The sequence below is a fragment of the Chiloscyllium punctatum genome, chromosome 9 (genome assembly GCF_047496795.1).
Source record: "Chiloscyllium punctatum isolate Juve2018m chromosome 9, sChiPun1.3, whole genome shotgun sequence".
Lineage (NCBI taxonomy): Eukaryota > Metazoa > Chordata > Chondrichthyes > Orectolobiformes > Hemiscylliidae > Chiloscyllium > Chiloscyllium punctatum.
Genome location: NC_092747.1, coordinates 46,155,368 through 46,169,160, shown reverse-complemented (window position 1 = coordinate 46,169,160; position 13,793 = coordinate 46,155,368). Strand labels below are relative to the sequence as shown.

Below are 13,793 nucleotides of genomic sequence, written 5' to 3'. Positions count from 1 at the left end.
TTTTCCAACGTTGTATTTCATCTGCCACTTCTTTGCCCACTCTCCTAAGCTGTCTACGTCTTTCTGTAGCTTCCCTGCCTCTTCAATACTACTTGCCACTCCACCTATCTTGTGTCATCTGCAAACTTAGCCAGAATGTTTGCAGTTCCTTCATCCAGATCATTAATGCATAAAGTGAAAAGTGGTGTTCCCAACACTAACCATTCTCCACCTTTGTTACAATGCCAATAGACCATATGGCTGCAGAAGGGTGTGGTAGTTAAGACAGACCCAAACTGTGACCTTAACTTCATCTGAAATGGGCACTGAATAGCAATCAGGAGAGGGAAACAGAGTTGTGGAAAATTCTGGTTTCTTCCATATTTGTCCTAACTGAAATCAACTATTTATACAAACTGAATACAGAATTTTACTTTATCTTCACTAAAATATAAAGTTATAAATCACACAACACCAGGTTATAGTCCAACAGGTTTATTTGGAGGCACTAGCTTTCAGAGTGCTGGTCCTTCATCAGGTGGTTCTGAAGCAGGATCATAAGACACAGAATTTATAGCAAAAGATTTCAGTTTCAACTTTGTCCATCCCAGTCCAACACCAGCTTCTCCAAATCTTCACTAAATATAGTTCAGTATCACATGGGACATTTGCCATCACCTGCCTATTCTGATTTACAGGTTCATTTTAATAATCCATGGTCCTTTTTAAAGAACAAGGAGTTATCCAGTTTCCCAATCAACATAATTTCCCAAACCAACACTAAAAGTAAATTTATCTCATTGCTGCTGGCAGGCACCTACAAAAATCACAAAATACACTGTTTGTAACTACTAACATACTTCAAAGTAACAGATGTTGCAAAGACACAGAAAATACTTAATAAATGCAAGTGTAGCCAGCAACATTCACATTCGGTGAAATAATAAAAACAACTGCAACATGTAACTGGCTTTAACAATTGTTCACGCATATCAGAGAATATATTTAATTTGCTACAGCTATTCCTGTTTGTTTTCTTCTGCAGTTATTTTCCTCGAGGTGAAAGGTTTTGGGTGACATCATGTAATATATCAAAGAGCTGTACTTTCTATTCAGAAACTGCCAACAATGGGAGGCAGATGTCCAGTTTTGGGTTACTGATGAGTGGGTCCTGTTTGAGTAAGGCATCAAGCTGAATATTTGCCTCGGAGTGGCCACAAGCTTAAGTGTCAGATGGCAGAGTTAGAAAACAATTATAATGCGATGTGGAAATACCACTAGGATATTAGTGTATTGCTTAAGAAATATAAAAACACTTTAAATATGGAAGTGAAGAAAAGCAAGAAAGGCACTTTAGAAGATTAACTGTAATAACTTACATTTGGACTAAAACAAAACAAATGGAGCAGTTGGGATAAATACTTTAAGGCAAAAGCAATACCCAGATATGAAACCTGAGCATGACAAAAATCATGATACCAGAAGCAGCCTGGGCAACTGAATGTGCTTGTACTCCGTTCTGAAGGACCACTAAATTGAGAGAGATGTGGTCTTTCAGGTGAGACACTAAACTGGGAACATAAAACAATCCTGAAAAGGTCTGCCTGCACGTGGATGTAAATGATTCCATGGCACGAGTTCAAAGAAGGGCTGAGTGCCTGTTGGTCCTTAACCAACACCATAAACAGGTCTCAGAATATTATTTTCAGTTTGTCATTTGTAAGAGTTTGCTGTGTGAATATTGGCAGTCTCATTTGCTAGTTAGTTGCTGAGTAGGTACAGAATGAGAGGAATGCTGAGCAACAAAAAGCCATGTTGTCAAAAAGTGTTTCATCTTGTACTCATCAGGACAGATGCAATAACACCAAATTTCGAAGATGGCAACAATTCGTATGCATGAGGTAAAAGTGCTGATTGGTTGACAATTAGATTGTGATTGAAATATACAGGTATTGCACCTTTGCAACTCAACAAAACCTTGGAAGTCAACTGCCCCCTAGTTCATTCCCCATAGCAATGCCTCAACCAGTGTGGTTGAAATTTGCTTGGTTTAAATTTAAAAGTGGGGGGGGGGGGGGGGGGGGGGGTTGGGGATTACTGTTCCTTGGTGCATTCTCCATGGCAACATCTTAATTAGCATTCCTAGATTGTTCTCAGAGATCTGTAGGAGAGATGAATTTTTATGCCCCACTCAATACTCTATCAAAAAAAATGGTGGAAGCAAATTCTATGAATAATTCTAAAAGGGAGTGGAAATGTAGGACTAAGCACATTGGTCTGAATAGCTGCATAGTTTAATTTGTTTAAATCCATTATATTAGTAATATAATAATTAAATTTGTCTACATTACAAAATAAGAACCCTCAATTGTAAAGTGCCTTTAAAATAGCCTAAACACATGAAAATGTCTGTGTAACTCACAGCTTTTTTGTAAACCGATGTTGTAGTCCCTCCAGAGTCAGTGTAGCCTTTATAAATTGTGCTGCCCAGATCTGCTCTCAATACTCCAAATGGGGTCTAACCAGGGTTTTGTATATCTGCAGCGTAACTTCTGCACCCTTACACTCCAGTCTTCTAGTTGTAAAGGCCAGCATTTCATTAGCTGCCTTGATTCTGTTCCGATTTACAGTATCCATAATTCTCTCCGTTTTGATTATTTTCTGCACCTGTTTGTAGCATTTTAAAGATTTAATCACCTGTACTGTCAAGTCTTTGGGCAGACACAATTTAACTTTATACCATCTAAAAATACCTTGATCAGTCCAAAATGATACCTTACGCTTACACTCCACTCCTCTTGCCAGTTTCACCCATTCATCTAGTCTATCAATATCCATTGTAATTTTGTTATCTGCACTATCTTTAATACTGACTTTGTCTCATCAGAAAATTTGGATTTACGATTTTCCATGCCATTATCCAAGTCATTAATAAATATGAATAATAGATGCCCTTGCACAGATTCTGTGGGACACCACTAGTCACATCCTGTCAATTTGAATACCTACTCTCTGTCACTTGCTACTCAACCAATTTCTCCACCTTGTCAGTAGTTTGCCCTCGATTGTGTCATACCTGAGTTAATAGTCACATATGCGGGACTTTATCAAATGCCCTCTGGAAGTCCAGATAAACAACATCCACAGACATTACCCTGCCCTCTACCTTAATCACCTTTTCAATTTTTATTTTAAAAGTAAGATTTGTCAAGCGTTACTTACCCTAGCATGAATCCATGCTGGCTCTTCCCAATTAACCAAAAATTTCAGAAGGTGTTCAGTTGTCCCATCCTTGATTACAGACTTAAACAACTGTCCCACCATAGATATTAGACTAACTGGTCCTTAATTCCCTGTTTTTCCCATTTGTAGTCTTTGCAAAAAGCAGAATGACAAGCAATTTTTCAAACCTGCTGAATTGAAGAAACACTGAAAGATTATCGTTAGGGAGTCTATAATGTGCTCTCCTATTTCCTTTAACACCTCGGATGGTAACCATCAGGCCGAGAGGATTTTGTCACTCTTTAAATTCATTAATTTACTAATTATTGACATTTTATTAATGTTAATTTTGTTCATTCCATGTTCCTGATTTTTTAAAAAACTGTAAATACTATAATTATTCAACATTTCTGCCATTTATCCATAGTAGTCGACATCCCCATGTTCAGTCTTTAGTGGGCCAAGATTGCTTTTCACACCCATTCCCCTTTACATAACTAGCATTTCAAATCATTGATTTGTAATCCCTTGCAAGCTTCCATTCATCATCCCCCTTAGAAGCTGCTTTGTACTCTTTGCTGATCTTTATATATGTCCTGCTTGGCAGGCTGTGTGCTGTTAACGCATTTTTGTAAGCCCTTTCTTTTAGTTTTACTGTGTCCTTTATTTCTTTAGTTATCCTTTTTTTTCTCTCAGTGGAGTTTTTAAACAAGGGTAAAACTAGTTCTGTATTTCATTAAATACTTGTTTAACTGCCTCCACTGTTCTTCAATTGTTTCACCCACAATCAGATTTCCCAGTTTACTGTGGACATTCTGTCTCAACTCATTAACTTCATTCTTATTTAAATCCAAAATTCTAGCAGCTGATTCATGCTTTTGCTTTCAAACGCTGCACTGAATTCAATCAGGTTATGATCACTATTTGATAAATGAACACATTTATGTTACTAATTAAATTTGATCCATTACTCATTACTAAATCCAATGCTCCAATCACAGAAAGCTGTACACCAAGAATGCTGTATCATAAAATGTTTCTCTCTTTGCCTTTTCATAAGTTCATACTTCTCATTGTTGATCATGAAGATGGCGATATAGTAGTAATGTCACTGGACTAGTAATCCAAACACCCAGGATAATGGCCTGAGGACATGGGCTCATGTTCAGCACAGCAGCGAGTGGAATTGAAGTTCAGTTCGTAAATAGGGAAAGTAAAATTACTCTCAGTAATAGTAGTCATGATTGCTATCAATTGTAACAAAAACCCGTCTGTTTGGCCAGTATTCTTTAGGAAAGGAAATCAGTCTTTATATGGCTGTCCTACACAAGACTCGAGATGCAAAGCTGTTCAGTAGTTGACAATTAACTCCCCTCTAAAATGGGAGTTAGAGATGAATACATGCTGGGCTCCATTCAAAAATAAAGTTAGTGAAGACAGGTTGCTCAGTCCAAGGTCAGCAGAAGACATTTCCCGTGTAAAATATATGCAGATGTACAACTGATTACTATATGCAAGGTGTTATTAAAATACATTTTATTAGAAGACCCCTGATTACTCCAAGTCCAAAGAAATTCTCAATTTTGGTCATTGAATTTCACTTCCTCCTCTTTTAAAACTGAATTTTTAACTATATAACATTTTTCCAACATTAATTTTTTTTTCTTTTCCAAAACTCTACAAATAATATACATTAAAAATCAAAGCTGCCAATATTTTGGTCAACAGGTTAAAAACATGAAGATTTACACACATTCCATTCAGTTTAAATTAACAGCAGCATATTATACATAACAATTTACATAACATAGCAATGTTCAGATCCCCCTCACTACTGAACTCAAGACTTAAAACAAAATTATTTTCAGTACATAGGAATTTTCCTGTATCTCTGGTTTACAACAGCTACAACTTAAATGTGAGATTGATGTTTTAATCTTGCGCTCAACCTATAGTGAAGGTAATGATCATCAATAACAATGTATTTGCGTAGGAAAATACGAAAGCAAATTTTGGTTACTTGGATGAATGTCTAGAAGGCAATCTTCAAAATTCTCCTCTATCAAGTCTGCAGTATCTTTGTTAAGTCTCATAAAAAAACATTTATTTATAGCAACAGATGAAAGTGTTGTTTGACAGGCTCATCACTTCTGAAGTAGGTGCCAGGTAGTTAATATTTACAAATTACTCACCTAACAATACCTATTGCTCACATTCAGTAAAGACTTTTCTATGTTGTGAAACTTGAAAGGGTTCAGAAAAGATTTACAAAGATGTTGCCAGGGTTGGAGGATTTGAGCTATAGGGAGAGACTGAACAGGCTGGGGCTGTTTTCCTTGGAGTGTAGGAGGCTGAGGGGTGACCTTATAGAGGTTTACAAAATTATGAGGGGCATGGAGAGGGTAAATAGGCAAAGTCTTTTCCCTGGGGTCGGGGAGTCCAGAAGTAGAGGGCATAGGTTGAGGGTGAGAGGGAAAAGATATAAAAGAGACCTATGGGGCAATGTTTTCCACACAGAAGGTGGTACGTATATGGAATGAGCTGCCAGAGGAAGTGGTGGAGGCTGGTACAATTGCAACATTCAAGAGGCATTTGGATGGATGTATGAATAGGATGGGTTTGGAGGGATATGGTCCGGGTGCTGGCAGGTGGGACTAGAATGGGTTAGGATATCTGGTCGGCATTGAGGGGTTGGACTGAAGGGTCTGTTTCCATGCCCTACACCTCTATGAGTATTTGAAAGTTAAGCCAAATATGTTGAAAAATATTACTGTTTAGTAAACAAACATAACTGTCAGTTCTTTAAGTTATAAATGTGTTTGCTGGCCTTCTCCACATAGCCCATTGCTACTCTAAACAATTAAAGATCAGTTTGTGGAGAAAAGTAAATTGATACTGCATTATCTAAAATCCAAACTGCATATCTTAATTGACTTGGAAAATAGCCATAGTTTTTGATAAAAATAATCAAATGTTTAGTATTGCAAAATCATGCTGAAATTAGATGACTTATTAAATCTGTGGAAACTAAAGTTAGGTGAAATGTCAGTTATACAACGGCAAAACAAAATTAAAAATCACAACACCAGGTTATAGTCCAACAGGTTTATTTGGAAGCAGTAGCTTTCGAAGTGCTGCTTCTTCATCAGGTGGTTGTGGTGCAGGACTATAAGACACAGAATTTATAATAAAAGGTTACAGTGTCATACAGCTGAAATATATTAAACAAACTTAGAGTAAATCTTTCATCTTTTAAATAGTGTGTTCTGGGATTTACATATTAACAAACCGAAACTAGCAAAACCATTCTAAAAGATGAAAGACTTAATCTAAGTTTGTTTAATGTATTTCAGCCACATGATAGTGTAACGTTTTACTATAAATTGTGCATTTTATGGTCTTGCTCCACAACCACCTAATGAAGAAGCAGTGCTTTGAAAGCTAGAGCTTCCAAATAAACCTGTTGGGACTATAACCTGGTGTTGTGCAATTTTTAACTTTGTCCACCCCAGTCCAACACTGGCACCTCCAAATCATAACTGCAAAACAATTATTCTCAAGAACAAATTCTTACTACTTAAAATCTCTTTGACACAAAACTTTAAAATGGTCAAAGAGAGTTTGGATGTAGGTTTGCTCACTGAGCTGGAAGGTTCATTTTCAGACGTTTCATCACCATACTAAGTAACATCTTCAGTGAGCCCCTGGACAAAACACTGCTGGTGTTTCCGGCTTTCTATTTATATGTTTGGGTTTCCTTGGGTTGGTGATGTCATTTCCTGTTATTTTTCTCAGGGGTTGGTAAGTGGGATCCAAGTCAATGTGTTTGTTGATAGAGTTCCAGTTGGATCATCAAAGACATCTTGGAAATGACTGCCACACTATCAGACCCCTTGGCATCATGGTAGCCCACAAACCCACTAAAACAGCAGCTCATGAACTTGAAAGACCATATACAAAAAGCAAAACTAATGTCATTTACAAAATACCATGCAAGAACTGTAACACCACTACATTGGACAAACAGAAAACTAGCCACCAGGATTCATGAACATCAATTAGCCACAAACAACATGACCCTCTCTCACTAGTATCCTTATATACTGATAAGGTTGGACACCACTTCAACTGCGACAACTCTTCCATCCTAGGACAAGCTAAACAGAGACATGCATGAGAATTTCTAGAAGCATGGCATTCCAACCGGAACTCTATCAACAAACACATCCAGTTAGATCCCATTTACCACTCCCTGAGAAAAATAGGAAATTACATCACCACTGGAAATGATGTCACCAACCCAAGGAAACCCAAACATATAAATAGAAAGCAGGAAACACCAGCAGTGCTTCGGAGGCTCACTGAAGATGTTACTTAGTAGGGTGACGAAACATCTGAAAATGAACCTTCCAGCTTAGCGAGCAAACCTACATCCAGAACCTCAACCTGAGCTACAAATCTTCTCAAAACTTGGTCGGAAAGATTGTTTGATTTTAATTTAGGCAAAGGCTGCATAACAAGTTAACCATTTGCAAAGAGTAAAGTTAATAGCACCTAATTGCCAGAATTGGAATGGACTGTTATAGTACTGTTAAAACTAGAATTTCAGCTCTGACTCAGAAGCAGTATTCTCACTCAGGTCAGAAGGTCTACATAAGCGTAGTTTATTGTATTATTAGAGGTGCTGTCAGTCGGATGAGAGATTAAATTAGCATCTCTTCTGCAGCTCAGATGGATAGAAGATCCATTACACTATTTCAAGAGCAAGGGAATTTTCTTGGTGTCCTTGTAAGCACTTTACCTTAACTAGCATCATTCTATTGTAAATTAACTAGTCATAGTTGTGTGCAAATTGGGTGCTGTATTTGTTTTCATTGTAACAAAAACCAACTTTGAAAGTGGTTCATTGGCTTTACAACAGTTGAGACACGTCCTGAGGATGTGAAAGGCACTAGAAAAACACAAGCTCGTTATTACTTTAACTCATGCTAGTGATTACAGTATAGCATGTCTCCGCTTTGTCAATTTGATACTTAAAGTTTAAAGGTAATTGCTTGCAATACAGTAGTCACATTTGAAATGACCACCAAATTGTTTCAAAATATTAACATTCACTTGTATACACCTAATATATTGTTCTGTTCTGTTCAACTTGCTTTTCAAGGAAATGTTAATGAATAACAGGTAATACTGTCAATTTAGTACAGTTTATTTAGTACAGTCTGAAATGAACAGTATTATATCAGGTGATTAGCAGACAAACGGAACTCCAGTAATATATATATTTAATCTGTGATTCAATTTACAATTGAAATAGGACTACTTTAAGGGGGAGGGGTTACTTGATGTAGTGGTAATGTCATTGGTCTAATAATCCAGAAACCCAAGAAAACATTCTGGGGATATGGAATTAAATTCTTGAACTCAGTTAATAAATTTGAGATGTTAAGCCTATTTCAGTATTAGTGAACACGATAACACAATCCATTGTCATAAGAGCCCATCTTGTTCATTAATGTGCTCTTAAAATTGGCTAACAAACCACTCAGTTCAAGCACAGTTAGAGATGGACATCAAATGCGGGCTGTGCCAGATAACCACATCACCCAAAGGAAGAAAAAAAAACTACTTTAATAGATCATGCTTCCTTAGAAAATTGTGGCTTTGAAAATCACCACTTTCTCAGATCCCAGCATTACTACCTAACCAACATTAATAATCTGAAACATAATTGCGATCTAACAGGTATTCTAATTTATTAAATACTCCTGGATTTTAAGCAGTATATTTTAGAAAATTGCTAAGCTTGAAGAGACTTGATTTCTCCTCATACAGACTCAATATACTAGGCAGGGGGATGGTCACAATGGGAAATAATATATAGATTCAAAAGTCATGAATCAATTTCCAATAAATTTTTAAAAATAATTAACAAAATGACAAAGTTGATAGTAAATAGGTGAATGGAAATAAATTCTCGCAAGTTACTTCAAAACTTCTACCAGCAAAACAAAAACATTTTATAAAAAACGATTTTACTTTACAATGATTGCTGGTATTTCAAATTCCACCAATAATGTATCCTTAATTATAAAAGGATATTTAAAACCCTCAATTTAGTGTTAACTATAATTAGTGGCACATTGCATGCTTTCAACAAGTGCTGAATGAATTAAAAATGTTTTTAGTCTTTTTATTGTTTAGATGTGGTGAGAACAAGCCTGGAAACAAAACCAAATTTTATTGGTGACAGATTATTTAAACAGCAGCCAAAGTTTATTTGGTCGTTACCGCATATATACAGAGAAACATTCCATGTGGAGTTTTGTTTTTAAAAATGTATCTTGTACTATGCAAGAAGGGTAGACTATGCAATAGTCAGAATTTCACTGAACTCAACTGCACCAAGACATTATATTTTTATATAAGAACACTTATATGATACATTTTAGGCGAGAACTCCCCAAAATATATCCTCAAACTTTTACAATTCCTTCTATGTGCAATTAAAAAGAATTTAAATGATCAAAATTTCTATAAAATAATGTACATAAAATGGTGCTTGCACACATTAGAATGTAATAAAACATGACAAAATAAATCACAAGTAGTACAAAACAATGCACAAAACAGAAGACTAATCATTTAAATGCATCACAGTTGTTACCTAATGCATAACCACACAAACTGGTTACACATCAAGAAAAGCTATGATTCATTCAACACAAATCCCAGATGAATTAAAAAAAAGTCACAGTAGTTGTCACATGGCAGCAATCAACAGAGTATTTCCATTTTCTTGACGTGCAGTATTTCACAGCATAGTTAAATACTTTTGTTCAACAGTCCTAGATATTCCTGGTCAGAGTAAGGACTGAAACCATGGAATTGCAACTAAAATGTGGCATTATTTAGAAATATTTAAAGTATCACAGCCAATAGTGAAAAGGCATTAATCCTTTATCTATAACTTATTTTTATACAAGTTTAAATTGTTTAAGCACAACTTGGCTTTTAGCAATTTAATTTAAATTTGATGATTAACTTAGCCAACAAAATAGTTTCAGCAGTTTAACCTTGTGTAGGATAGAAGCTATTTGAATAACATGATAAAATGGTAATATAACTTTTCATGGACTTTGAGTTACTTATGCCGAGTCCAACCATCCTTTTGAACATACATTCCAACACAATACAACATTAAGCGACTGCTGAGTAAATCTGTACAATACATCTCTTCCTCTACCACCCCACTTTTCTGTATCTAACACAGTAGGTTCTATTTCCATCACTAAAAGAATCTGTCTTCAGTATGTATTTGCAATAATCTGTTGGTACAAACAGTTCAGACATACAACCAGATTGCCTTATCACTAACATGAAATTTGCATAAGGTGTACTACTCTGCTATGGAACATACGTGGCGAAGAAGATCCATTATTTCATTGTACTGATCAGCTCATCTTGTAATCCAGTAAAATCATTTTTGATGGGTAAACTAGAGAGTACATCTTCCAGAACCATAAATGAAGGGAATGAGTAGGGAAAATAGGGAAAACCAATGTTCATTTTTGTTAGGTAACATTTTAAGCTACATTTTGTGCTTAAATTAGTTGAAACTTTGTATTTTCTTCCAATAAGGTACAATTTGTACACATACAACTCCTTCAAGCTTGATTTAAGTATCACAATCTTCTGGTATATCAAAATAGTTATCACCAATTTACACTAAAGAAAACAAAATCCTGCGGATGTTGAAGATCTGAAATAAAAAATACAAAAAGTTAAGAAACTCAACAGATCTGTCAGCATCTGGAGAGAAAGAGAAACAGAGTTAAATGTTTTGAGTCTAATATGACTCATTTTCTGAAGTGGGAACTTCAGGGTTCTGAAGAATGACATTGGACTGAACGTCGATTTCGCTGCTCTTTGGATGCTGCCTGAACTGCTGTGCTCTTCCAGCACTACTAATCCAGTAATTGGACTGGATACGTTAACTCAGTTTCTCTCTCCACAGATGCTGTGTTCCTCTAACAGGATTTTTATTTATCACAAATTTCCATGATGATAATCCAAAAAAAGGAGGAACATTGATGCAAATTATTGCAATGGTTGACATGTACTATTTGCATTTGGAATAAAATATGCATGTTAAATTCAAATATGCTGAACACCAAAAAGAATGCTGATTTCAAGCACTCATATTCACTCACCTTTTCTTAGAACAGATGTACAAACATGGCATGCTATATTAATAATAATTTGACTAAAAAACACAATCAATCAATATGGTTCCCAACATGTTCTTTAACCATGTTACTGGCCAGCTTTCAAAAATCAGTACAGACTTAATTTAAAATAAACAAAGTAGCTGAAAATAATGTAGAATGCTGGTTCAAATGTTTCATCGTTAAATAATAACCTTCACTTTGTACATTGAGTTTTGAAGTCCTAAGATGGTAAGCGGTCAAACAGAATTGTGCCATTGGTCAGCTAAAAGAACCTTCAAACAAAACAGGATATTTTTGAAGAGCATTGGCGTTTTGGAAATACTACAAAGCAAAATAAATTAGTTTCCTACAGAAAATTGAACTACTACACTGTCTACAGAGATTTTCAAGTGTATACTTTCTCTTTAGTAAATTAGGTCTGATATCCTAGAAGTGAAAAACAAAACAAAAATACAGCAACTATTCCATTAGCTACTTTCATTTTATTTTAAATTGAGTGTGTTGAGAGATCCATACAAAATTCACTTAATTGGTTTGCTGGCCTCAAAAGAAACTAAGCCAAGTACAATTATTTTCTTCAGTAGTTTCGACATACAACCTGTACAAGTTCATCAATGAGGATCCTCTTTCTTCTTGAGAGACCATTAAAAAAGACACCAATACTGGAATGAAAATACACAGTAAGTTAATCAACACTGAAAAGGGAACAATTTCGGATTGAGGCTTTCATTAGAACCGATCACATCCAAAATGTTACCCATCTTTCTTTTTCAGATGTTCAGTGACCTACTGCACATTTTCTGTTTCACTTTTTAAAATGGTGTGACCACAAGCTTTGTTCACTTCATCCCTATATTTAAAACTTGCATGTTCATACTCAATTCTCTCATCCTGATTAGTTTCATTTTTGGAGTCCTGAATATGCTGTGCAGTATAATATGCAGTTACTCATGTATCTATATTGTGATTTGTTGTCCAACAGCTAGTCAAGGCAAATTTGTCACAAACAAAATGCCCAACAGCTTATTTACATTTATTCTGAAAGTGTTAAAAGTTTGATTGACTATACAACAGCATAAACTAGAGTTTGTTTTTAAACTAATGCCCAGTTTATCCTGGTGTGCACTATTGAAAAATTCACACTCTAGAATTCATTATTGCTTAAACAGACACAAGAACCTAGCAGTGTGACAGTTCGGGTCTAAAATTTTGTTTTGTTGAACAAGTATATTCCTTTAAGCTTTAATGTAGAACTTAAATGGCTTAATTTAGTATCCAGAATGATGACTTCCAATTTTTATGTAAATGTTAATACTACTTTTGACAACAAACAATGAGCAACTTTTCCTTTTCGGGAAGGGAAAATTACAAGAAAAAAGAACAACACAAAAGTTGCCACTTTGGCAATCCAGTTTCAGGTATTTCAAAACACAAAGGTTTCATATTTACAGAAAATAAGGCAACTGGTTACAATTCCTAAAGTTCACGGTTGGGAAGCAAAAATATATACTTTATTCTCAATAGCAGGCAGTACAAAGTGAATCTGAAGTATTGTGTACTACGTGATCACTGCCTGATATGGAAATAAAATCAAGATTCAAATGCTACAATTTGGTGTTTTCTTCAGGTCACAAATAAATTCATATGCTGGAAAAAAATAAAGCTAATTTCAGCCACAGCATTTATAGCTGTGTATTTTGTCTACAGTGATTCCCTCAAAACAAGGGCTCAAATATAAACAATAAGACAGTTTATCTGGCCATTGGGCAGCTGGCTTAAACCAGACACGAAAAGGCACTGGATTCATTCACTGTGCCCATTCATCCATACATACCGGAATTCTTTAAAATACACTTTTCATTTTTTAAGTAAACAATTAGATTATATGACAAATCATGGCTAAGAAATACTGGCAACTGAATAGTGGTGGGTTCATCCTTCTGTTTTAATATGGTAGGATTAGACCAAATATCCTGAGTGTCTAAAATCCAAGATGGCAGGCAACAGCCTTGAAACAGGTATAAAATTCAGTCAGCTTTGATTTCCATGCTTTACAGTGCATTTTCAACAAAGGACTTTGCAGTTCGAGGCTATTTAACACATAAAAGACCACCAACATTTGCCATAAAGTCTTTAAGACTTTTTAGGAAGGCCATCCTCTGTTTGCGGTCCAGTGTAGGGGGAGTGCTGCTTCCAGTAAGACTGTTGAAGGCATCTGCTAATCGTTGATATATAACTGGATCCTGCTGGCTTGATAGTAGAGTTTCAACTAATTCTGAATACTCAGCCTATTGAAACAATACATGGAATGAATGATCAACCTCCATAAAAAAGTACATTAGAAAATATAGCATGCAGAAT

At 35.6% G+C, this 13,793-nt stretch overlaps 1 protein-coding gene across 2 annotated transcripts in view; it reads right to left on the bottom strand.

Annotated features, from left to right (window-relative positions):
* Positions 1–9,455: 9,455 nt before the first annotated feature.
* Positions 9,456–13,793, bottom strand: part of xpo4 (exportin 4) — a 249,078-nt gene continuing 244,740 nt past the window's right edge. For both annotated transcript variants that reach the window (XM_072577418.1, XM_072577416.1), the window contains one exon: positions 9,456–13,720. In XM_072577418.1, coding sequence (XP_072433519.1) covers positions 13,523–13,720 — 198 coding nt within the window. In that variant the 3' untranslated portion in view covers positions 9,456–13,522. The remainder of the gene's footprint in view (positions 13,721–13,793) is intronic.